Here is a 27,397-nt window from a genome sequence, read left to right on the forward strand (position 1 = left end):
GGACCGATCTGATCCAGTCCTGTAGCTTTCTTGGTATCATGTTCACTGAGACATTTTTAAACAAAGTTTTCTGATACTGGTGGGATAGAGAAACATACCTCCTTAGAGATTTTGCTGCTGCAGAACTTGTTCAGTTCATTAAAGTTGTTTTCTATCACTTTTCCTTTTAACTTTTTGGTAATGTTGGTGAAAAAATCATCGATAACATTTGCAATATCAGTGTCATCAGTCACTATGGTGTCATTTACCAGAAGTGAGTGAATTTTATTTGTCTGATTTTTGTGTATTCCTCCAGTGAGTTCATTGAAGACTTTCCAAATGGAGTTTGTGTTGCTCATTTTGTTTTCAAGCAATGATTGATAATAAGTTTTTGTAGCTTTATTAATCATACTTGTTCTTCTATTTCTCCATACTTTATATTGTGCATGGTTTCCCATAGCCTTGAATTGGTCAAATGTTTTCATAGCATCGGTGATTTCAGTAGTAAGCCAATTAGGTTGAATTTCAGTCTTCACTTGATGTACTTTCAGTGGTGCATGCTTAGAGACTACATCCATAAATAAGCCAGGCCACACCCTCAGTGCTTCATCCATGTCATCCAAATTTTGGATCATATTCCATGGAACTTTATTTAGGTCATTGTGAAATTGTTCTTCATTAAAAGTTTTGAACGATCTGTAAGTGATAGTTTTGTGTGTATTTTTCTTATTTCTTTTGCATTTAGCCTTGTCGAAAAAGCAGAATAGTGGTCACTAAGACCAACATTCAGTACATTAACACAAGCCACATTGTCTGGTAGCTTGGTATAAATGTGATCAATAAGAGTGCTTGATATTTCTTTTATCCTTGTGGGCTCATTTACCAGCTGGACTAGGCCTATTGATTCAATAAATTCTATCCAGTTGTTCCTTATTTGAGTATTGAGAAGGTCCTTATTTATTTCGCAGAGTATACATGTTTCTTTCTCCTGTGCAAGAACATTTTCCATTTGTTTAAAAAAGTTATCATTCCAGATTGCTTTGGAAGAAGGTGGCCTATAAATGAAACCAACTAGGAATGATTTTGCATTATTTTGAGAAATTTCCACTGAGGTACTATCAATTTCATGTGACTCCAAGTCAGGTTGCTTTTCTGCATTTACATCTTCCCTAATCTATACAAGAAGACCTCCCCCTGCTGTCTCGCTGTCCCTGCCTAAAGGTTCATTGTAGCCTTGACAGTGAAATAGATTCTCATTATGGTAGCATTTAATTTGGTTTAAGTGAGTCCTAAAACATGTATATTTTTTTTACCTTGGAAGACAACGTTACCTTAATCTGGTCAATTTTCCCACTATAAATTGTACATTTAAGTGCCCTTTGTTAAATCCTTTTGAAGACCTACACCTGCTGTCTCTCTGTCCCTGCGTAATGGTTTATTGTAGCCTTGACGGTGAAATAGATTCTCATTATGGTTAGCATTTAATTTGGTTTAAGTGAGTCCTAAAACATGTATATTTTTTTACCTTGGAAGACAACATTAACTTAAACTGGTCATTGTTTCACACTATACCTTGTACATTTAAGTGACCTATGTTAAAACCTTTTGTATTTAGTTTCATATCAATTATATGTATGTCATCATGCAATGGGGTACTCACTGAGATTGTCTCCATACTAATTTTATCATTTTGACAAATTATTTCCATATTTAAATATTAATGTATATTGGCATCTTCAAAGTCACATACCGACCCTGAAAATTTGTTAACTTTTGCATTTACAGTAGTGTCCATTAAATAGTTATAGTCAAGAGTCTCACTAGGTACATTTAGATTTGTTATAAATGAAGCACTGGCATTCTCCTCTTTGACAGCTTCCTAGTATGTATAATACATTGATTGACAGTCTTTGTTTGTGTCCAAATTTATGGCACCCGAAGCACTCAGCCTATTTACCATGATGGCATACCTGTGTCTCATGTCCAGTTTCTCCACAGTACTCTTCATTATAGTGCCTCAAAATAGGGGCATACATATTAATATTTCTCAGTGGTTGAGCGGTTCCTTTTCTACTTAAAATTGAATTTTGTCTCTGTGGTAGAGGCTTAGGTTGACATCCTGGTTCTGAAGAAAGAAAGATATGTATTGTGGAATGTACTGTAGGTTGAAGTCTTCACATAGGTCAATTATCTGATCATTGATTTCATTCACCCAGGTGTCCACACAAGGAGGTAGTCCTGATATTATTTTACATGTATCTGGGCTGCAGTACCTAGCAGCTTACAGTATCCTTTCAAAATCTGTTTTGATTTGATTAAAATAAAATACTTATAGTTCTTTATTTGTCTCTCATTTTATAATGTACTTTCTTCCCCACTCCGCATTCTTCTTTTGTGTAGTGTATGTTCTATAACACGTGTATTAGGATTGTGGATTCTGAAATGAGTTTAAAAAACATCATTTACACTGATAAAACAAAAAAAGAAAATTTCATGCAAGAGATCATTTGTTGTGAATTGCATTTTTATTATAGTGTTACAAGAGAAAGATATATTTGTTTATACTTATTTTTATGCCATTGATGGGGAATAGAACCCAGCTTCACATATATATTCCTGTTTATTTGGTCTGAAACTGATTTGTAACAACTAAAAAATGCAAAAAATAATGGTATCCCACAAATATTAAGGAGTTTATGGCAATGATTTTGAAGTTTTAAGCCTAAAAATCGCTAATGGTGCAAGATGCAAGAAAAGTGGGAATTATCTTGCTCAAGTTAGTTATATGGTCTTCACTGGCCATAAATTAAAAAATAACCCTGATATGACAGTAGCATCATGAAATACACAATATTTTATATCAGTAAACTTCCTTTCAGGACTGTACAGGTCTTTTCTGCTTCTCTGTATTAGTTTCTTTATAATTATTTACATTAAACTTAAAGCTGCATTCCCACCTCCAAACCATTTTCTAGCCAACATGATGTGTTCTTTTAAGTCTATAATCTAAAATGATTATTTTTGCAACCAGAATTCACCCAGTTTGTCCAGTACAGTTGTTTTGGGGAAATCCTGGTTTTGTCGACTAAAAATAGTATTAATTGCATTCAGTGAAGAGGGGATTTGAAAATGAAACTTGCTTTGAACAGATTATAAACATGCACTGTGTTCAGAAGTTTGCATTGTTTATTTATTGGGTCAGATAAACTGTTCTGAAGAGAAATGGTTTTAAATGTGTCAAAAATCAAATCATCTCATAATAACACTGAGATTGTGAGAGCATATGTTTTACGTGTGGCTTTGTTAACGTTTATGTTAATAATGAATGCACTATTTAGAGTTGCACATGGCATTTCTACAAGTGTTTTACATGATGCTTGTGAATTACAAACAACATACTGTAAATAATCCAACATTATTTTTCATGTTACCTTGTTTGCCTGATGGTAGGGGGCCACATTTGGATTCCTTCTTGCCCCTGGTGAACAGTTATGTCATGCCATAATGTCATTTTTAACATTGTAAGGCCATGTCAGCTTATGATATGGCCCCTGCATCCATATTAAATCATGTCAAAAAGTCCGTCAGTGTTTACTGTTTTCATTTTCTTCACACACAAAAATCTCTGAACTAATTTTCATCCAAACTTGGCAGAGAGCATCTGACCTTCCAATTCATACACATATAAATAGAACTGCTGTCCAGAATTTGACCAAATTTGTCGGAGCATCCTCACATAAATGAGGTTGATCCACTATCAAATGTGGCCATCATTACCAAAAATAGAGACCTTTAAACAACTTTCAGACTGCTCAATAGAATCTTACCAGTTTTGACAGAAAGCATCATGTAATGAAGATCTTTCAAATTTGTTCCAATTGTGCCAATTTGCCATCAAATAATGGCCACTGTTACTAACAGTGGAGAAATTTTCAAATGACTTCTCAAAATCCAGTCAACAGAAATTGTATTTGACTGCATCCTGGCACACATGTAGATGACTTTCAGATTTTGTACAAGTGATGCTGATCCACCATCAAAAATTTGCTGCTGTTACTAAGAATAGAAAGAGAGAAAAACTTTCAGCTGCTTCTTGATAACTGCTCAGGAGAATTTGATGACATTTGACAGCATCCTGACATAGGTAACTCTCATTGTTATTTACAAATGATGACAGTCAACTATTTTATATGGCCATCATGACTGAAAATAATATTTTAAAAAAACTTGAAATGGTTTCTTCTCAACAATTGTTCAGCAGAATTTATGCAAACTGGATAGAAAGGATCCTAAAATAAAGTTTTTGTTTTGAATTGTTAAAATATTGCCACTCCATCATTAAATATGGCCACTGTTACTAAAAAATTTAAAAATGACTTAATGGAACTGCTCAGTAGACTTGGACCAAATTTGACAACAAAAATTGCATTTATAGAGATGATTTTGATCACCATCAAACATGGCCAGTGTTATTAAACATTAAATGACTTCTAAAAAATATCCCACTAAAATATGGCTGCTGGTTAAAAAAAAGAAGACCACTTTGCAATTTGACCAAAAACATAGATTTGAAATAAAAATGGAAAACGTTTACACAACTTTACATCAAAAGATCCATTTAATAGAATTTTACCAATTTTGACTGAAAGCAACCATAGAGGTGTTTCAATATTGGAAAAATGCTGCTGGTGTGCCTTGAAATATTGATGCAGATATAAAAGCTAGAAAATCTTGAAACATTTGTTTTTGTGTCCTGTGCAATCAACAGCATTAGAATAATTTGTATGGAGAGCATCATGCTGACACAGATTTTATTCCATCTGCTTTTGCATTTGGCTATTATGCAGATGTTAATTAACTGAGAGATCTCCAACCCAGCTTAGCCTCTTGTTATAAGATTTTAACAAAAGTTTTAGTGAAGCTTCATATTAACATCATTAGATGAGTTCAATGATGACTTTGTTCAGCATGTAGGTATACCCCATGATTGTCTTAACATAGGCATTGCAATGCAAATGCACAGCACTCTAGCTTCTAAAATTTTTTACTTGATTTGAACCAGATTTGCTATTGAGCTTCATTTAAACTTGATTCAGTAATAGGCAATATGGCTTGTACTTCTATGAGTTATTGCTCTTATCCCATTGGCTTGTGAAAAATGTTACATTTGCACTATTATTTCACATTATGTTAAAGTTAGCTTAACATTAGTTTGGCTGATTTCAGGGATCACATTTTGACTATTTTTACTGTACTTAATTATTACCCCTGATGAACTTGAAATAGGCATCCCAGTGTCTTGAAGCATTAGCATCCACATTATTTGTTTCAACTTGACAAGGTCACAAATGAGTTTAGTGATGACTAGAATTAGTATTTATTTTGATCAAGTTATTACCAATAATCATTTAAGACTGAGTATGCCAATGGTTAGTGAACACAGTAAAATTGAAACATTTTGTTGATTCCAATCCGATTTGCAGTAATTCTCAAGCACAGCATGATCTTGGATAAATTTGAAGATGACTTGATTTTTTTACCTTAATTTACAGAGATTTGCTCTGGAAAAAATTAGAATACGCATTTGTCTAGGATGTGACCACTCAAGAATGCAGATTTCTGTTTGATTTGAATTTAGTTGACTAGCTTCACTTAACCAGGTCTCAGATTTCTTCTATGATGAATCAGTTATGGTGATATTTTACAGAATTATGGTCCTTTAACAAATTAATAATCACATAGCTTCTAAACACTTGCATTTGTTTCTGACTTCAACCACATTTTCTAATAAGATTCTCCTCAGTAAGATGTGAGAGGAGTTTAATGACCAGATTTTTAAAAACTAGTTTACATAGTTATGGCCCAAATCTTTTTTGTACACTCAGACTACCAACCATATTTTCTGAAAACATCTATTTCAACAAGGATTTCAGAGCATTTGATGATTAGCAGATCTTGACCATATGTTGCAGACTTGTGTCTCTTTATTGATTAAGAATATTGATTATTTTTGTGGAAAAACTATATACATATTGTTGTATTTTGAAGCCTCCAATTGAGCCAGATTTTATATGGTATCAATTTCAAGAAAGACTGGGAGCATATGGTCCTGAATTGTTGCCATTGATTGACTCTCTGGTGGAAGCAATAATGAACAATTACCATGTAAATGGAAGCTTCTTGATCTAGTATTGTTTTTGTCCAGTTTGTTTTAACACCTTATAGTATTTTATTTCCTCTCTTCACAGGTTCACAAAAGAGGAGCTGTTATACAGGTCAAAGTTCTAGGAATAATGTGCCTTGTTGATGAAGGTATGTGGAATACTCTACCATCAGGTAAAATGTAAAGTGACGAGGGACTTAAGTCAGGTTTCCAGCTTTACCTGTGTGTTTACTGACACCCAGCTAATGCACTGGCAGATCTGGTCTCATTTGTTTTGCTTGAAATATAAAAATGAACTGCATGGACTCTGCCAGTGCATTTTAGGATGCTAGATCTGTGTGTGTTCTGGTCACAATTATGAAGACTTTATGCACATGAAAATATGGTGGATCTTTGTTCATTAATTAAAAAAAATTAAAACCCTTTCTAAGGTATCATACAGGCATGATGCTGCTAAAAATGGTCTTAATCCTGATAGTGCGGAAGCCATATATTTATGGATGATGTCACCTGGTTGTGTCTGCATGAACCATATATTTATGGTCAAATGTCACCTAGCTCTTTGTGCAGATACCATTTCTTTTATTGCACAGGACAGCAACGTCTGGATGTCCAATCTAGGCCAATCATTAATCATGTGCTAATAATAACAGGGAGATAGCATATGTAATTGTCTTGACAGTCACGGCTCTGCATCACTGTAAGAGAACATCAGTGAAACAAAAATTCAGACAGACTTATTTGCCCAGGAAAGTCTGTTGTCAACAGTGGATGTTGATGTAAACGATATGGTGGCTTTTGCAGTCATAGTTGCAGGCTCGCTGCTGTCCCATATCCAGTTGCTGCTGATTACTGTATATATGTATGGAATATTCCAAATTAGAATAAAGTTTGTTAGGGATTTGTGTGGAGGAATAAATAGCAATACGCAGAGTTTTTCAAATTCTGAGAATTAATTTTCTGCAGGAATATACCACGTGTTGGTATGAAAGTGCTCAGACACTATCACATGTTGATATACAAGTGATATAACATGGCCATCCCATTCAGTAACAACTTAAAGTTCCACTAAATCAAGCTTAAACTATATTGTAGCCAAGTTTGTCAATGAGTCTGTCATGTGTAGAGCCTTTTCTTATATTGGGTGATACATTGTATCATCAAGAATGAGAACTGTACGAGCTTGAAAGGGACCAACCATCCATTTTACCGGGGGTGGGGTGTCGGCTCCAACATATTCCTTCCTTGCCACACATTAAAAAAAAATAGAAATCACAATATTTCTATCACATTATAAAGTTCATTTTGCTCTGCTTCTGTATCTCTCTTTCTGTCTTAACAATCAAGTTGAGAAAGAAATGGATGAGAGAGAGAGAGAGAGAGATTCACTTAATTTAACCCCTCTTACGGCAGCAATGTGAAATGTATGTGACTTTGGAATCTAATAATCGAGACCTTCATCCAATATCTGAACTTTTGACCCGGTAGAAATTTTTTTTCTCATTTTCCTCGTCAGTTCGTTTTAACAGAGCTAGTTTCAGAGGTAGGCCATTGAAAATAAAAGGCTTGATATCTTATTTTTTCCCCTCAAATGTTTGACAGTGTAGAAGTTATGATTTGTCAAGATTGTTTGGTGAGAAATTTTATTTCAAATATTTTTGACAAGTTGCAGTTATTAATTATCATTGAAAACCTCACAGCTCTTGCTCTTTATAATTTATAATCAATAAGAAATATTTATGTTAATTTTTGGTAATAATGACTTTCAGGCCTCGCAAATGTACAGCTTCACTTGAAAGAATACCTGATAACCAGTATAACTATCATACATGTGTACCGGACACAAGAGCTCCCCAGTGTTTCAAACTCCATCTCAGTGTTCATACTGTTGTTTATTTCTGCCTCACTTGGCGGTAAAGATCATAGAGCTAACTTGGTAGCATATTGACATTTTTAGGCTGTTTCATTACCATATATAACCGAAAATTGGTACATTAGTCTGTTGTGTCATGAGAAGACCCAATCTAATGGCTGTGATAATATTGCTCCGTCTGATGATATTGCATTCAAATCATTCAGATGTAGACACTAGACTGGAAAAGAATTAAATACGTGTATTTTGTAGGCTACTGACAGTTGTGCTCAAACTAGCTGAACATTAGAAGATGTATTAAAAATGAGAATTTAAAACAACTTGAGTTGTAAAGGAAGTTATTCAAAAACTATATCTGCTGTCATTTATTAAAGAATGCATTAGTTATAAAAGCTATTAAAGAAATCAAATTCAGTCTGCATGTCGATAGATAGCAAAGGAAAGTAATGTACATAAGATTTAGTAATGAACCTGGCAAAAAGAAAAGTTTATCTAGTATGAGTCTAGAAATAACCCTAACCCATGTGTGAAATCCTAACTTTTTTAACTATATTTTATTTTGAAAGAAAATTTATATGTTTCATTTACATGATGAGATGAAATAAGAGAGTCCACTGCATCCGATTACAAACCTGCAGATGGATTTTATGTCATGAATTATATTTGTCATATGTATAGAGAGATACTTGTATTCATCAAATTTATTCTTGCAACCAACAGTAATTGCTTATAGAGATGTTTACATAAAAATCTGTAAGACATCTGCCTTTCGACAATTTTCAAATGAGATAACTAGTTTTCCGTTAGTTTGACTTCATTGCATAAACAGTATTCTCTTCACCCTAAAACATGACAAATATAATTGTTCTACATTATGATAATTATTATTTTACCTTCCTAATTAAAACAACTTGATAACATTGAGTTCTTTGAACAATGAATACTGTATTTAGTTGGATAAAAGATTCTGCCAACAGTATTATTTTAAACAGTCTTGTAAACCTTTCAAACACTAACATTACATTTTGGTTGCTATGGCAACCAAAATAAATGTATAATTATTTACCATTTTCAGTAAGATTAGTATTTGATCCTTATCAATGAACTATATAAGTGAATAAAATTGTTTTATATGGAGAAAATATGTGAATAATAACTACATAAATATTGCACCATCTAAATATTGTACCATACTGAAATGTAGAGACATGTTTGAAAGTAAAGTTTCAATTATCTAGCATAACATGAGTGTGTGTTGGGCCCATTCCCACTCATGAAAACCCTTCATTCAGGTCGTTAGAGACATATAGTCCTACGACCTGACGGCTAAATTAGCAGTGCTTCTTGAGCACATAAATGCCTGGGGGATGTGGCACTAATTACTTTCCCCAGGAACATTTAGCATCCCGCTGTGCGGGAATTAACTTGTCACACATGCCCTTCTGGGCACACGCAACGTAAATCCAATTGAGTTTTAAAAGGTTCTAATGGATCAGAGTACCTGCATTAAGAACATACCAGTCTTTAACCACCATACTGGATATGAGGACATGCACCATTGCAATCAGTCTCAAAATGATGACCGTTATTTTCTCCCACAACACTCCCCTCTGACGTAAATCAAGCATAGGCCTAAAAGTAATGAACTGAGGATATGTAATATGTTGAAACAAATTAACTGTCCATGTACACTTTCAGAATAACCATATTTGATGGAAATAAGTATACACTATATTCAATTTTTTTTTGTGTGGTCAAAAATTACTTTTCTGCCCATTTTCTCTATTTGGTTGCAATGGTGACCATGAACACATATCAATTTCACCAACATTTTTAGTGTTTGCAGTCTGCATGCATATATGTATCACTTTGTACAATTTCACAGCAATCTGATTTTAAATAATAGTTCTGAGCTGTTATATAGATTTTTCCCAAAAGGTCTGTATTGTTCTGAAACAATTCAGCATGCACAGATGGTTAGAAACAAATCAGCACTGGTTTTAAGGTCAAACAAAACAACACAGCACTACCAGGGTTAAGTTTAAAAATAATAATTTTCCTTAGTTTAATTTGAGCTACTTGAAATTTCATTTGCTCGGCAATGGTTTTTAGTTGCCCAAGCTAGTTGGACATGGGAATATTACATCCCGTGCATTTACTTTATTCTAGATAACTTTTCTGCTGAAATACTACAGTATTCTTTGTTTTCTAATAACTGTGTCTTGTTCACCACTCTCTCAATAACTCTTACACAGCAGGATCCAAAAACATAGACCACAGCATAAGTGAGATCATGAGTTACCTGAGAATAATTAAGAAAGGGATGGACATTGACGGTGAACAGTTGTGGTAGTGCAAATGGTTGAATACTCTTTTTAATATCGGTAGTACGTACCTGATGCTATTGCATAAATGGGTCTTTTCCAGTTGAAATTATGCTGATCATATCATGGGAATTCCTCCTCCTATTATGGTGAACCAGAACATCAGAAAATTAGGCCTCCACTCATGCACCCTACAAATACCTTGCCTCTCTGACTGTCCTTGATTCTTTTTTCAGTTGCTTTGTGTTTCTTTAGTGATTCTACTTATACTTCATGTGCAACATCTTTGTCATGTGGACTTAACCCCTAATCAAGAATTTTCTCAGTTCAGATTGAGCTCCATCTCAAGTTACTTGCATTTTGTTCTAATAAACATTGTGTACTACCTTGCATTTTTAATATCTCACCCTACATGGGTGTTAGCGTACTAAATTTGTTGATAATTGTTTCTTGCTAGGTTAGGTATTTTGTTAAAATAACCTATCCTTGTCTAATTGGGTCTCTGAACTAATTTGTATTCAGTTTTTTTGTTCATTAAAAATAAATGTTAATCATTGTTTAACTCAGTTTCTTTATTTTGAATTGTGCTGTGCTTTTTGACTCGGAAAAATGTCACACACCACTTTTCACCTTCATATTGTGTGTTTTGTTTTGTTGAATGCTGGTTCATTCTCAGCATTTGTATTGGATAGTTTTCCTTGTTATCCATTGTTATTTGCAATTTTGCCAACGTTTTTTTTTGTTTGTTTGTTGTTGTTGCAGATTTAGTCATCACCAACTTTCAGTTAAGCCTGGTTGATGTAATTTATCTTAGAATCTTCATTATTCAGCTTAGGATTGCTTACCTTTTTGCATTAATACCTCAGTGATTGCTTTAATTCTGCAAGACAACACCTTGTAAGGTGAGTTCTTCTTGTTGTCATATTTAGCATAGACTTAGTCAAGGCAAATGCCTCTTTTTTTTTAAACATACTTGCATCCAAGTTGTGAATAAATTGCCTTTTCAGCATCCTTTTACAGTAACGTCCAAGCAGGTTGTGGGTAGGTTTGGCCACTGTAAATCCCCCTGGGACTTGCACCCCATTTGCCTATCCTGTAGACGCTGTGAGAGAACAGATGGTTGTCGCCTTTGCAGCCTATGATATGACGAGGTCAGGAACCTTATTGAACTTAGATGTACTTAACAAGAAAGGAATAAAGTTCCTTCCTCATCTTCCTCAGAATTTTCCTTCTCCGAGTCTCTTGGGTGTTAGAGAACGATTACCAAAGTCTCCTCAGACACTCTTAGAGTTAGTTAGCAAATTCCCATTCTGTGAAGGCAGAGAGTATGTTTCTGTCTTTCACAAGGGAGAAGCATCACCCTTTCTTTTTAACTAGAAATGAGTGAGCAGTGCCCTTTTCCACCCAGAAGGGCAGAGATTTAGTCGCTGATCCCCCCATCCATGAGGGAATATAGCACCCTCATATCCCCACAGCTCAGTGCAGGCCAAGTGAACATTGTGCCACCCCCGACCCTCATGCTGCTCCCATGCACTTTTGTATGAATTTGTACTTGGAAAGCTGTGATGCATGAGAACTCCCACAAATTGGTTCAAGTTGCACATATGAAGATGTACACTGTGCAGTATACAATTTTGTTTCCGCCATTCACACTTAAAGTTATTGTCCCAACAAAGTCAAGCTGGTAGAAATATTGATGCTCTTGTTGCAATTCATAACTTTTTACACATCTGGTTTCTTCAGTTTGGCATCAGTGGTTGTTAAACTAAATTTGATTGGCACATGGGGCCCTGTAACGTGTAGTCTGTCATTGTTTGAACCTTGCATGAAGGAAGTTTTACAAATGTGTGTTTATAATATGGGCTATCCAGAAGACCGAAAATGGTTTATTCCCAGCATGGTATGTCTTTAGATGACGATTTCATTTGGCAAATACTGGCTGATCATATTTTTTATTTTTAAAGTTAGGAAATATATCAGATTATTATAGCTGGGAAAGTGTTAATGGAGATAAGTGAGTGATTTTGAACCCGAAAATGGTATTAAATATGAGTCCAATATATGTGCTTAATGGACAAGAGTAGGCAGCATGATGATCAACCCCTCATTTCAGTGGTGGTTTGAAATTAAATTTACAAAAGACAGACAAACAAGCTAAATTAAAAAAAACACAATTTAAAAGTAGAGTACGCTATTTGTTCATTTCTCTTCACAATTTAACCCTGCGGGGTTATGTGTTAGTTACAAAGCCATATAGCCCTAGCGTAAAGGTTATGATAAATCTAATAAATAGGAATCTAAAAATGAAATTAAAAAGTAAAGATATTTATTTGATTAAAATATGTCTGTTTGAACAAGTAGACTATGGCATTCATGGACTTAAAATCCTAATGCAGCATTATATATCATACCAATCAATAGAGTGATAATTCAGGAAAGTTAAACTTTGGCAAAGCATGCGTTAGTGAAAAATCTTATTTTAGGGCAGAAGTATCCAAAAGACAATACCAATGAGCAGTGGAAAATTCTACACAACAACCATAACAAACAGTTTTCAAACTGGTTCCAGCAGGCTAAGATAGCTATGTATATGTTCCTTCAGACAGCAAACTGTGAAAGGGGGTTCTCGGTAAAGAACAATATTCATACACAGATAAGGAGCAGTTAAGCTCAGCAACAATCAACAGATTAATGCTTATACAACTGGAGACAACATCTTGTAAAGATTTTTATTTCAGTAGGGGTCTTACCTGGTTGAGCAGGAAGAAAGATGGATATTTAAGTGCTATGTAAATATTGAACTATGGCTGTTTACTTCCCCCACCCCCATTTTTTTTCCTACTGACAAGGGGGGAAATCTTCTATTATGTTAAATCCTGGGAGCATCTCTCTCCCTCAAGGGTGGAGCAGCACCCTTTTAGTTCCCAAGGCCCAATGTTGGCAATGGGATTGAGTCACCCAGTAAGGGGAGAGATAAGATCGAAGTTTATCAGATTTCCTGCAGATTCAAGTTGCCTGACCAGTAATCGGGCACCAGTCACCAATCATTGGAGCCTCTTCATTGTGAGCATAGAATTGGTTGTGATTTCCCACATCCTTCAGACTGCAGTTGTATTCCAATGGGGATTGGGAATTGGCTTTCAGATGGCATGTTAGGAAAGGGGATCATTCCCGCACCCCCTTTCTAAAATCCTGCCAAATCCCAATGGGATGTGGGGGATTCCATTGCAGGTAGGATTTGCATGCCCTTGAACTCTTTATATTCTAACCCCATTACTTAATTTGATCAAGAGATGCAATTAATGTGATAATACAAAACAGATCTGCTTTTAATTGATGGTCACAATACAACAAACACGTGCAAGTTGGAGATAAAAATTAGTTGGCATCTAATCAGGTTGTGGGAATTTCCATGGGCATTGTTATTGCCAGTTGACAATATTCATGTTGAATACAAGACAGTATACTGTAATAATAATGATTGTGCTGAAACTGAATTAAAAATTAAAGTGAAACACAAATTTTACTTGACACTTGATCCATATTTATTTTTTACAGTGTTGCCTCCAAGAGATATAACAAAAATTTTAATAGGCCAGTATTTTGTCATATATTGTTATTTACAGTGTAGTGAAAAATATTTGTAAAGAAAATTAACAAAATATACGATTTCTTCTTAAAACTTGTGTATTTTGTGATGTAGATTCAAACTTCCTGGCCCTAACTGCCATCTTTGATATAAGAATATATATCAAGGTGTCATTTGCCAAATTTGATTGTGATTCCATTCATGTTCACCAAGTAGGGGCTTGCTTTGGAGCTTTGTTTTAAAGAAAAAAATGGGATACTCACCTGCGTTCGCATTATATCCGGGATTGTGATTTGTGCTAAAATGCGGAATGGTCTCTTCTTTTAGCAGGAAGCTAATGCTTAACTGTAGAATTTCTCTTCTTCAAGAGTGTAAAGTTTGCCTTCTGATGCATAGTAAATGGTTTGAAGTTAATTGTTGAATATTTCTTTCTTTTACAGGTGAAACAGACTGGAAGGTTCTGTGCATTGATGTCACTGACCCCAATGCAAGTAAAATGAATGGTAAGTTGCTTTGTGTTTTGCATATGTATTTTCCTCTGTGAACTTTAAATTAGAGTGCAGATTAATGAGTGTGTTAGAGCCAGAAATGGGTTTTACCAGTCATAGATCAAGTTGACTGTTAGTTTCCAAAGCAAAATTTTAGTCCCATTGTACACATCTTCACCAAACTTTACAAGTGTTGCCCATGAGAATATTGTAAAGAATCCCATTAATTCTGGATCCATATCTTGGGTCTCTTTTCCTTGTATTTATGAAATAGCCATTAATTCTATGTCCTGATCTCTGCACTAAGCTGTGCCCACCAGTGGTGTACAAAAGTGGCTCTGGTTTACTGGGACATTATGTCTTAACCTTTTATTAAATTCTGAGACTTTGTCCCAGAGAAGTCATGGAAAAGGTCCTTATTATTAAAACATCAATATGCTTTTACAGATGTCTTTATAAGAATATTTCAAATTGAATAAACTGCTCCGGTGGCCTAGTGGTTAGAGCATCCACCTTGGATGTGAGAGGTCGTGTGTTCGATCCCCTGCCAAGTCATACCAAAGACGTACAAAAATGGTACTAACAGTTGCCTCGCTTGGCGCTCATCATTAAGAGGTTTGTGTTAGGACTGGTCGGCTTGGTGTCAGGATAATGTGACTAGGTGGGACATCATGCTACATGTCTGCGACATGATGCCCCAGTGCTAGGCATCACTATTAACTGCCACACTGCAGACATCGTAGCAAAATTGTTAAAGCATTAAAAATCCAAATCACACACACACACACTCAAATCAAGTCATCTGTCACTTTTAACACAATACATTAGCTCTTAAGAATCCTTAGGCTTGAACAATTTATCCAATTTTGTTCTTCTCATGCTTTTCAGGTTTTTTTTTTCTTATTTATGAATGTCTTGAATTATGCCTGCAAGTTCAACCTTATTTGTAGCAAGGTCTTAATCCATCAATTCTTTGGAATGGAGCTATGCAGTTTGTAATGCAATGCACTATGTGGCTAGTATTTTTGATCTTCAGTTTGTATCACTCTCATAGTCACTTTCCTCATACAGGAATGTTTTATTGGAATTCCTGATGCTCTGTAACAGTAATGTCTCCCAGTCATCACCATTTGTGTTCTCTGTGGTCAATATGTCATCGCACTGCACATAATCCTTGAGGGCTGTCCCAGGTGGTATAAGGGGGAGATAGTCCTCTTCATACTAATCTTCCTCTTCTACCTTTGGTACACTTGAAACATCTGTGATAAAACAACTTCCAAAAGCACATTTGAATGGTGTCATCTTTCACCACATCCCATGTTGAAGTCAGCCGTCAGATTGCATCCAGCTGCCACTTGTCATGCTATCTCTGATGCAGTTGATATCTTGTGCTAAATGCCTATTTGAATTATCCATGGGCTGAAGTTTTGAATTTTTATTCAGGGGAAGTAGAAAAGTAGTACTTGGACAAATACAATCATGGTTGTGCAGAACAGTCCTGAAGGAAAAGCTGGATCTTTTTGTTCTGCACTTTCATCTGCTGATTTAGTTTTTTGATCCATGACTCAGATATTGGCTACATCCTTAAAGCACCTTGGGGTTTGTGATTTTCCCATCATCAATGACCTCAGTTTCCTACCTGAATAACTTGTGCAGAGCAAAACTGTAAATGTGACTTTTGCTTTTTTTCCCACCTCTCCCAGCAACCTTGTTGGTTACATTCTGAAAAACAAAACAACCCCATCTCTTCACAGTTATAAATATTATGGCTGTCATATCCCTGTTTATATCATTCAGTCTTTTGCTTCAGTCCTCTACAAATTAGATTCTCCCCTAAGGACAGAACACTTAATATTGTGTCTGACTTGAAATCTGTGTAACACCCTGTTACTTGCTGTAAAATTGTTGTCTGATTTCACCTAAAAAATATCATTGCCTTTTCTTTAATCCTTTGACATGTGAGTGGAATGTTCTTGGCATGTGCAGTGCAAAACTGTTTGCAAATCATGTCATTCAAATCAGGGTACACACATCTTGTTCAGTCTTTCTTCTCCATCCATTCCTTGTTCCCATTTCTGCAGTACAGTTTCCGTCTCTTTCATAATAATGTGCGAGTCTTTACAACATCAAATTGTTCTGCAAGGATCCTTAAACTCTGCCCCATTTTGTTCAGTTGAATTTCACTCATTCTTCTGAACTGAGAATTTTTCTTTTCCTCAATCACCTGTTGATCTTTTTGCAAGAACTTATTTCAGTGTTGCCATCAATACCACTGTAAAAACAGTTGTTAGCATTTAAATGAAATGTCAGTGTTTATAAAGGAAGTGATCTTGTTACACGATTCTTTGGTCTTTTCATTGTGTGGGATAAGCTAAAATAGGTAATTTACCATTTTACATCACAAGATTTGTTTTTAACAATAGCTTATTGCATCCTTTTGATTTTATAATCTTGATAATTACTACATTATAAATGGCCACTTGTTATCAAAATGAAAAAAAATTGACATCTAAGAGAAGCCCAAAAGGTTATCACACTATTTGTGGACTAACATGTGCTCATCTGTATTACACTTTCAGATGGTGCTAATGTTATCTTGACAATTATCAGCAGCTATAATGGCAAACATATCTGATTTGACAAAACCTGACATCTGAGGATCAAATGGTAGTAAAGGATAGTTGAATTACTTGACTCTTTGTGGAGATTAATGTTTGATTCTTTATCAGCATTTTGGGAAAATGTGAGGGGTTAATTTTACATTTCTGTACCAATATGCTGGTCATGTTTGAAGCATGACCATCTTTGAGGGGTACTTTTGATTACAAACTTGTCAGTAACAAGGAATTCTGTCTATAAAGAGCATGTGACTATAATATGGTCATCCAAGCTGTAGTAGTAGTTTGCGCCTTATCCTTGTGCCCAGAATTGTTGGGTCATTATTTACAAATGCTGGTTACTTGTTAACTTGTGAAGAAACCATGATGTATAATTATTGTTCAGAGTATTTTGATATTCTAGGCAGTGAAAAGACCAACTGTGAGTTGCTTAGACCCAGATCTGTCATGGCATATTACTTGGTATGTAGATCCATTTTGATGCGTACAGCACTAATGACTTTGTTCTGGGTATCATGTCCAAATTGGAATGCATTTAAGATTTATGCAGATAATGCTGTTGTGCCAGAGATATGGCTGGCATTAGTAAAAGTAGAAGAGAAAATACTGACACAATTTTATGAACAGAAAAAATGCACTTCAGAATTTGACCAACTTGGATGCAAAGCATCCAGGCATAGAGGCCTTTCAGTATTAGACATGCTAATGTGTTATCTAGACTGATCCGGTGGCCTAGTGGTTAGAGCATCCACCTTGGATGAAGGAGATTGTGGGTTCGATCCCCGGCTAAGTCATACCAATGACTTATAAAAATGGTACTAACAGCTGCCTCACTTGGCGCTCAGCATTAAGAGGTTAGTGTTAGGACTAGTCGGACTGGTGTCAGGATAATGTGACTGGATGGGACATCATGCTACATGTCTGCGGCATGATGCCCTAGTGCTAGACATCCAATACAAACTGCCACACTGCAGACATTGTAACGATATGACTGAATTTTTTTTAAAGCTGCATTAAAAATCCAAATCACACACACACATGTGCTATCTTTCAAATATGGATGATGATACAACCACTAGAGAAACTTGAAAACAATTGTTTTCATGACATGTACACTCATCAGCACTGGAAGAAATTTCAACAGAACACACCTAGTGATTGAGATTTCTAAGCCAACTTCTTGCATTTGGCTGTTTGGTAGATGTCAGCCAGGTGAGCAGTCTTTGACTAATTTGGGCCTTTTATTTTGGATTTGTACTTTTTTGGTCAGCAAAGTCTGGATTGGGGGAATACATGTTTTGCAAACCACAAATCTAGATTACTTTAAAAGTGATTTTTGTTCCTTCTAGTTGTGAGATCAAAATGTCATGGTCACTGTCACTCTGGCTCAAGATATCAATAATCAGGAGGCATCTGTTGTATATTTGATATACTCCTTGGTAAGACTGCATTAGTAAATGAAGTTGAAGTGAACAATAAATTCTCATATTTTCCAGATGTGGAAGATGTCGAGAGACTAATGCCTGGTTTCCTTAGGGTAAGTATAATGCCTTAGGCTAGTGCTCAGCAAGAAAATTCAGCAATTTTCAATTTTTTTTAGTTCATCCTTGATAAAGTGGAAGAGAACCTGGTGTCGGTGATGGTTTCAGCATATGAAGATATAAAAGCATCTACATATGTACAACCTTGTTGCATCTTAACTGTTTGTTCTTCCTACGTCCTTTGTAGTGGGTTTCATAGCATATACAGTGCGACCCCCGCGATAATGCCTTACCTCGATAACACGAATTCGTATATTCATTCGCACTTGAAAAAATATTTTTTGTTCAAAATACGTGAAATAGTGTATTAATTTCCTATTTTTTATAAAATATTTTACCGTTATGGAAAAGCAAGTTCACAGACGCAAGTGGTTTTCTGTACTTTTCGCAGTGATTATTAGTTTTCACACGTTTCTTTCTATATCTCAAAATCTGAAGTAAAAGTTAAATGCACGCTGAAAGCATGTTTTGATTGTTAATTATTCTTGCTGTAGTGGTTCAAACGAATAAGTATACAAGCGTTAATTATTCGAAATTTACAAACAAAAACTGTACTAGTCAAAATCCATTCCAAAGTTTTTTCTGCAAGAATATTGTGGCATCATATATTATAATTAAAAAAAGATACTGGAGCTGTGCTATGAAAAGGTTTACTATAGTTTGTACCCTTAAACTTTGAAAATAACATTGAGACTACAACAATTTTTTGTAATGCATGGAATTGTGTACACTGTTTTGACTATTACACTCTGTCAGTGGTCATTCATGTCCCGAACAAAGTGATTTCACTGTAAAAATAAGTTTCCTTTCTGTCCTGACTTGTGATGAACCTCTGTGCCTGTACTGCAGCTTCCTCTTCCTGTCAACAACAGTCAGTCTGGACAGTTCCTACAAGTACCAGCTACTGTTCAGTATTGCATATCAATGTTTCAAAATGCACATTAACTGTTCAATGAAAATGTCACAGAACCACATGTTAGTTTGTAAAAAAAAAAACAAATTTTGACCGAGAAACACATTTGATACCAAGTTCTCATATTATCATTTCAATCTGGTCTCTAGTATAACATGAAAAACTAAATATTTTTATTTTACCAGTTAGCTGCACACCAGTGAACTTAAATTTACAAAAAATATGTCATGGCCTAGATGCACACCAAAAATTGGTTCTTTTTTCCTAAAAATCTGAACAATTGTACATTTTAGAACATAGAAGGTATTTTTGAATTTTTTTTTACTGTGCCCGATTTGACTACACCATGGATGGACAATATAAGACCTATGTGCCAGATCTGTCCCATGACCTTGTTTTATGTGTTAATTTACATCATAATGTGTGGCTTTAAAAATCACTTCTGGCTCTGCCCTGGAAGCAGTTGCTCATGCCTGGTCTAGATAGTATTGAAGACTGCTCTCTATCAGTGTTTGTTCATGCCATGAATGAGGTGATTTTTATTTTAAAAAATGTTACTTCACTTTTTCTTGAATCTATCATCAAGCACCAACCAAGGAGTTACATTTGTACTTTGAAGTCAGTCACTATGCTTTTCAGCAGTGGTCTGGCAGGACTGTTAAACTGCGAAGTTGTATGTTAGCACTGATGTTTCAAAAGAATTATTAACTTCTTAATGATAATGTGTTTTTGTTTTTTGTGGAAAAACAAATTTTAGACTTGTATGGTGAATTGGGATTAGCATTGTGGTTAAGTTCTGATATTTTTTGTGTAAAATTAAAACAAAACCCGTATAAAAATGATACTTTCACCATTGATCATTAAACACAGAGCATTTAATGTATGTCTATCCCAGCAGCACAAAATCATGTGTAATGGATGTAATGGTTTTGACCATATGGTTTTTTATTTTGTACACCTTTTAACTCATTAACCCCTTGCACCTCGTTTATGCGTCAGGTAGTAGCCTACTTCTGAGCTCTGTTGTGTCAAGGTCATAGAATATCCACTAAAATGGAGGGTATTAATAAAAAGGTAGACAAATGTAGCTCTACAATAATACCAAATAATCTGGACTTTCTAGTTGCACTACAAAATACATAGGGAAAAACAACTGTTTGGACCTGATTTTTTTGTTATTACACCCAAAATTCACCCGTGGTCGGAATCCAATTTTGTATCTGGATTTTAGACTTTTTGGCCTCAGATCTAAGGCAGACCAGTATGAACTGCACACAGACAGGCAAACTTTGCAAAAAGTAGGATAAGATGGGCATTTGGAATAAAAAGTGGTCTGGATAGAAGAATGATGGGTCCGTTAAGCAACAAATTTTTTTTTATCCTTCTGCTCATGTGTGAGCAAAATAACCAATGAAAAACATCTCTAACACAGGCATTAGGTTAAGCGGAAATCTCTTAGAAGTTGATGTATTATGATGTATTCAGAAATAGCCCCAAAAATGTTTCCTACACACATTTCAGTCGAAAATGACAAAAACCTCCAGAGGGTTAATGAATTAATTCAACCACCTAGACACTACTGATACTTTATTTGTCAAGGAAACCTTATGCATACATGCCACTCATTGTACTTTTTTTCAGCTTATTACATCTTGCACTAACCTATATATGGATTATGCAATTATGGTACATTAAAAAATAAAAAAAAAATAAAGCAAGAGAAAATGGCACTGGATGTTAGGCAAAACTGGCTTTAACATTGTGACTTGTGAATGTTATGCGACTGAAAATGTTGGAGCAGACAGGTCTTTTCAAACTTCAAAACATGTCAGATCAGAAAAAGGACAAATCAACACTGCTTTGCAAACTTTAAAAGAACAACATGAGAGTGATGTAATACAGCATTCAGATTTAGCAATTTTGTTGCTCATTGCAGAATTTATAACTTCATGATCATTCAGCGAAAGATAGACATGTTGATTTGTGAGTGTTGAATATACAAAATTCGTATGTTTTGTGTTTGTTTTCTGGGTCTGATGACCATTTGTGATGAGAATTTAGATGAGTTGCAGAACAAGGTTAGTGGCAAAAATAAATGTACATTTTTCATTCAGTGTATTGTAATTAGGGAATGTAACTTATAGATTTCACATTTTATGCACAGTTCACGCTCTTTTGACACTTATATTAACAATAATTATACTTGAGGTTGGCATGTATGCTTATGGATTAAATTGGATCAAAAGTATGGCAAACTCGGACATTTGCATACTATATGCACTTAATCAAGATGCAAAATTAAAATAAATTATACTGCAATAAATTGAAAAAATCATCAATCATCTTGTTTCATGGGAATACTTCATGGTGGTAGAAATATGAACTTAGACTTCATGTATGACATGCAGGTATTATATGGTTGATTTTTATACTTGCTTGCAGTCACTGATATGCAGCAAAAAATGTCACCAATTTCTGTATCTTGGTGACTTGAGTCATGTTCAGTTTATTATTCCTTAAAGGGGACGAAAACCCGGACCTGCACAATTTTATTGTAAATAGAAGGATATATAGTAGTTTGTGTATATAATCTATCCCGACTATTTTTTCTTTGCATCTATTGTATTTGCACAAACATTTCACACAAAATATTGTCCTGTATTACGAGATCAAACGGAAAGAACCTGCCCCGAATTTGTTAGCTCCCTTTCATACAAGCAGGATGTGACATCATTTGAGACGATTAACGTATAAGAGTTGTATTCAATTTGTGCAGCGAAGTGTCAAGTGTCAAGTAGAAACAAGATGATTCAATGCTCATCTCTAAATTGCATGAATAATAGCAGTTCTAGAACAATCCTTAATTATTTTACTTTTTTTTTTCTTCTCCATCTTTGAAAAGTAAGAAATTATCTACCAAATGAAATAACATTAAAGAAATGTTTACGCTTTTTCATTCAATGTTTCCAACATCAATATATTATACACGTTTCATTTTGTATGTAACTGCATCAGATGAATATGCAGTTTGTCTTCCACACTTACGTTCAAGAATGTTTTCCACTCGTTGTATAATAAACCCCTCCTTCCTATTCTGAATTCATCTTGTTTGTGTAATGTCAATAATAGAAAAATAAATTACTTATAAATGAAAGTCTGTGTGTTCATATAAACTCGTTATATTTCTTATAACTACACACACTGGAACACCACGATACAATTTTTTAAACAATTTTTTAAACAGATATTACTGTTAACTTGATTGATTGATAAATCTATTATAGTAACATTAGTCATTAATGTGGTAATTACTCTCAAACTCGGACCAGGCTGATTCGGTACAAATCGCTGACTGATTCAGCCCATATATCTGGCTGATTCTCGAAACTTCCAAGCTGATTCGGACCATGTGAAATGTTATTCAGTTTAGTCCAGGATTTAAATGTGACATTTAAATTTGTTTTTAAAAATGATCTTCTCATTATGTCCCAAGTACAATGAGCATTTCAAATATGCATTTAAAATAACAAAATACCGTTAGTATGTGTGAGCATGGTATTGTTTTATATAATAAAATAACGTAATCATGTTTATTGTGCATCGGCAATTTAGTAGTGAAATATTTTTAAACCACTCGTTCAGTTTTAAATAGTTTGTTTTATTGAGAAATAATAAAATTACGAACACTGACAAAAAAGAAGAAATAAACTAAAAGATGGGCGTAGCACATGATAGCTTTTATAAACTGTCCGAATTCTGTGCATTAGCCATGATATTGAACTCAATAGCAACCAGATTTCTTGAGTAGGCGTCAGTGATGGTTTTTATCAAGTTCAAGTTTCATTCATCAATGGTTAGCAAATCTCAGTGAACAATCAGATTAAATTGTTCAGTTAGAGAGATGGTACTTTAACCCTTTGGATTATTGACGGCAAGAATTCAGTCGATTTCGGGTTATAGAGGTCCTTGCCATAAAGTCGTCTCAGGATGACTTTAGTTATTAGGTTGGAGCCCTTTCATGTATAAAACTGCAGATGTCACATCATGCTTACACCCGCTCTATTTTTCCAATTAAAATGCATTTAATGATTTGAAGGGCAGAGCAAAAGGGATATATGCCACTTCTTTTTTCGTTAAGTACAGAAGCGGAGTTGATCAAATGGAAAAGTTGAAAAGCTGTAAATTTTATAGATTTAATAAGTTATTTAGTTGAAGAAAAACAACAATAAATAAAGCCATAACAACCAGGGCAAGTTCTCCATAATTCATGATCAGCAATGTCAGTGTGTACACAGTGTCCCAAATGACGTCACACCCGCTATTTTTACAGGGGGAGGGAAGCGCGTTGTTCTATTCAAGACGGACCGGGAGATGATCGGTTTTTCATTAATGTCTTCGTAATGAGTGAGAATAAAAGGTAAAACTTATCCGAAAATGAACCTTATACATACAGCAAATTATATATGAAGTTGGCACGAATTTCAGTTTTGCATGTTGGTCCCCTTTAATGAGTGTGTGAATGGGGATACTATTGACAGGATTCTTTTTTTCATGTAATATACAGTCTTAGGCAGAAAAGGACTATATCACTTGAACTTCTTGCAGATAGTGTTAACTGAAGCGAGTAGGACTGCAATTGTTATGGGGAGACAACTTAACCTGCAACTGTTTCCAATACTGAAAAGAGTTGTTTCCCTCGAATGGCATCCTAAACATTATGCCTGCTATTTGAAAACAGAAATTCATCAGATTGAGAGTTTCATTCAAAGAAAGTGTGATATTTAAAGAGAAAAATATGCATTCAGTGATCACACATACAACCTAGAAGCTGGAAACTTGGTGAGATCATGAATCTTTTTGAGCACTGTTTCCTCATTGCAGATTTAGGCCATTATGGTTTTTGTGTTACATTTCACTGACTTCGTAACATTTCATTAGTTGTTCCTTTTTGGGCACTGTTCATGCTGAATGCATTGAATATGATGATGATGATGATGATGATATGCATATCTTTTAGTACCACAGTTGCGCAGTAGAAGAAGGTCATCTTTATCTGGGTTTATTTAAGTTTGTGAATTTAGCTCATGGCCATATCAGGGTTTTTTTTGCCAAGCTGTATGCATACTATCCTACCTAGGATCATAAAACTTGATAAGTTGATGCGTCTTGATAAATGCTACACCCTTATTATAGAAAGAGCTTTTGTGATCTTTATGTTTAGCAACGTTCAGATTTTGTGTTCCTTTATTGGGTGGTATTTATGTTAGAATCATGAAACAACAAATTTTATTAATATTTTCAAGATTTTACATGTGTTACCTTCATCTGTTATTTTACAATCATTTTACAGAATTTTAACATCTGTATGTTTTACATTTTATATTGTATATAATGCTTATGCCTAATTTTTCTGTGATTTATTTTTACATTTTTCAATCATTTTTTTTCTTCTCTGACATATAACACTACTGCTTACATTCTAGCAGTGGATAATAAAAATAACTCTAATGCAGATTTGAAAAATTGATCTTTTTAAAAAAAAAAGGGAAACAACTCTGTTTATTATCAACTAGTTATAACACCTCTGCTACCACAGTAGAAAAGAATGTTTTTAAAAAAAAATTTTTTTGTGTCTTTCATGCCCTATCACATTTTGTTGTCAGGATCACTGTAGTCTGAATTTACTTTTTGCATGGTCATAAATGTTACAATGGCTGTTAGAGATCACTGAGAACTTTGTAGAGGTGAACTGTGTAATCGTTGATTAGATTTGAGATATCTATTAAAATTAATTGAGAATATCTTCTTATATATATATTACATATTTTTGAAAGGTAAATAGCAAGCTTTCTCAGTTAGCATTGCTATTATTGAATGGTATGGATAGTTTTTATTTGCCCCCATAAGGCAGAGCATATTTTGTTGTGTCCCTTTATACATCCATCTGTCAACAAATCTGTTTGCACACAATAAAAAGAGATTTCCACCACCTAATGTTCCCAGGGTCTGTGGTTAGCTTTCACACTGAGTAAGAATGCATCCTGTCAGTTTTGGGAATCAAAAAGTCAAAGATCAAGGTCTTTGTGACTGAAAGAAGAAAAAATGGTTTTTGTACACAAATAAATCGTTTCTCAACTATGTACTTGCACCAAAATTTGTACTGGACTTGCATGTTAGGTAAGAAGAATGTGGCCTGTTAATTTTGGAATCATTTGAACAAATAGTTTTCTGCACTGTAAGCTTAAATGAAGACTACATACTTTGTATAACAGTCCCTATTATTGAAAACCATTAGTCATTAAGCACCAGTGTTAACCAAGCCGAACTGGTGACTGAATAGAGGACTATTAAACACAGGTTAACCATATAATATTCCATTCATGTTACTCTTGTTAATCACTATTCTCAAGATGACGTTTGCTTTTCTTCAGATTTGTCGACATTATTTTTGTCTGAAGATTAGCATTTGAGAACCCAATGCCTTGTTGACTTCCAGTTTAAAGTATAAATTTAACAAGTTTGAAATTTCTATGTTACAAGTCACAAATGCCGTACAGCAACCTACTTGCAGTCACAAGGACAGCATATTGTGGATCGTAGTATTTATGTCATCACATATTTGCAATTGTATTAAATGTATCTTAATAAAGACCACACATATTTACTGTTTATACACAAGAAATTAATAAATAATTCACGTACCTCTACAGCTGAAGATGTGCAAGTCCTTAAAGTAGACCGCTTGCTGACAAGATGTTCCATAATGTAAAGATTTTGTCTTACGGTGAGGCATTTATACACGGACGATGCCACAATACATTTCTGTGCGCTGGAAGTATTTGGTTCTTCCCATCAAAAAACACTTCGCACATGCGGCAAAGGCTGAACCAAACTCACTATTTCAAAATCTTCGTTTAATATACATAAATCACCCTCAGGTATCGTTGTACACAAAAATGAAACCTGAGTAAAATGTATTTAATAAATAAAAGGATTTATACAATTCTTGAATTAAAAGAAATTGTAAACTAACAAAAAGGTGTTTGATATGAAATATTTGACAACAATGTGAGAAACAGTTAAGTGTCATATCTACAGCCTGTGTTCTTTACACATGCATCACCTAGTAAAAATAACTTGTTTTGTAATACAATGTAAACTAATCAATTCTTTTTTTTATATATATTTTTAAGGCAACATTTGAATGGTTCAGTCTTTACAAAGTGCCTGATGGTAAAGAAGTGAACAAGTTCGCTTTTGGTGGTGATGCAAAGAAGAGAGTAAGTTTACAATTGATAGAATATATCATAGTTTACTTTATAGATATTTTGGGGCTAGAATGTATTCTATTTGTGAAGGTTGTTGTTGTTGTTGTAGGGTTTAATGCCATTTTTTAGCACAAGATAGGCTATACATGGCGGCTAGTATAAATAGTGGAGAAAGAATTCGGGAAAACCCCAGAAAGAACCACCAATCCATGAGAAGCTACTGGCAAGCTTTCTCACATACCTACATTGGCTGAATCCAAGACATGAACCCACACAGACAGGCGAGATGGCAGTGATCCTTAATGGTGAGCGCTTTAGACCAATCAGCTACTCTGGGCCCATTGAAGGTTGTAATTGTGTCAGTAAAGTAATCTTGAATGCTGTAAAATATGAAGTTTAATTCTTACATAAAAATGATCTAGAACCCAAAATTGTGAAAATTGGTACCTGCAAATGTAAATGAATCTACAGTATGTGTCATTTAGTTTCTTGTGAATAAATAGAACTTTTATCTTAAAACTTTAACAGACGCCATCAATTCTGATTTTGAATGAATTCCTATTTTAAACTTCTATTATACAATTACAATCACTTCTGTTTGATTCTGATTTTCCAGTCAGATAAAATATTACATAGTTTAA

General features: G+C 34.6%; 1 protein-coding gene across 2 annotated transcripts in view; it reads left to right on the top strand.

Annotated features, from left to right (window-relative positions):
• LOC149802615 (uncharacterized) overlaps positions 1 to 27,397 on the top strand; it is a 101,387-nt gene that overhangs the window by 32,908 nt on the left and 41,082 nt on the right. For both annotated transcript variants that reach the window (XM_089951924.1, XM_089951925.1), the window contains exons 5-8: positions 6,228 to 6,291; positions 14,369 to 14,431; positions 18,531 to 18,571; positions 26,682 to 26,768. In XM_089951924.1, the coding sequence (XP_089808050.1) occupies positions 6,228 to 6,291; positions 14,369 to 14,431; positions 18,531 to 18,571; positions 26,682 to 26,768 (255 nt within the window). The remainder of the gene's footprint in view (positions 1 to 6,227; positions 6,292 to 14,368; positions 14,432 to 18,530; positions 18,572 to 26,681; positions 26,769 to 27,397) is intronic.

The sequence above is a fragment of the Sinohyriopsis cumingii genome, chromosome 3 (genome assembly GCF_028554795.1).
Source record: "Sinohyriopsis cumingii isolate HCF-2022 chromosome 3, ASM2855479v2, whole genome shotgun sequence".
Classification (NCBI taxonomy): Eukaryota; Metazoa; Mollusca; class Bivalvia; order Unionida; family Unionidae; genus Sinohyriopsis; species Sinohyriopsis cumingii.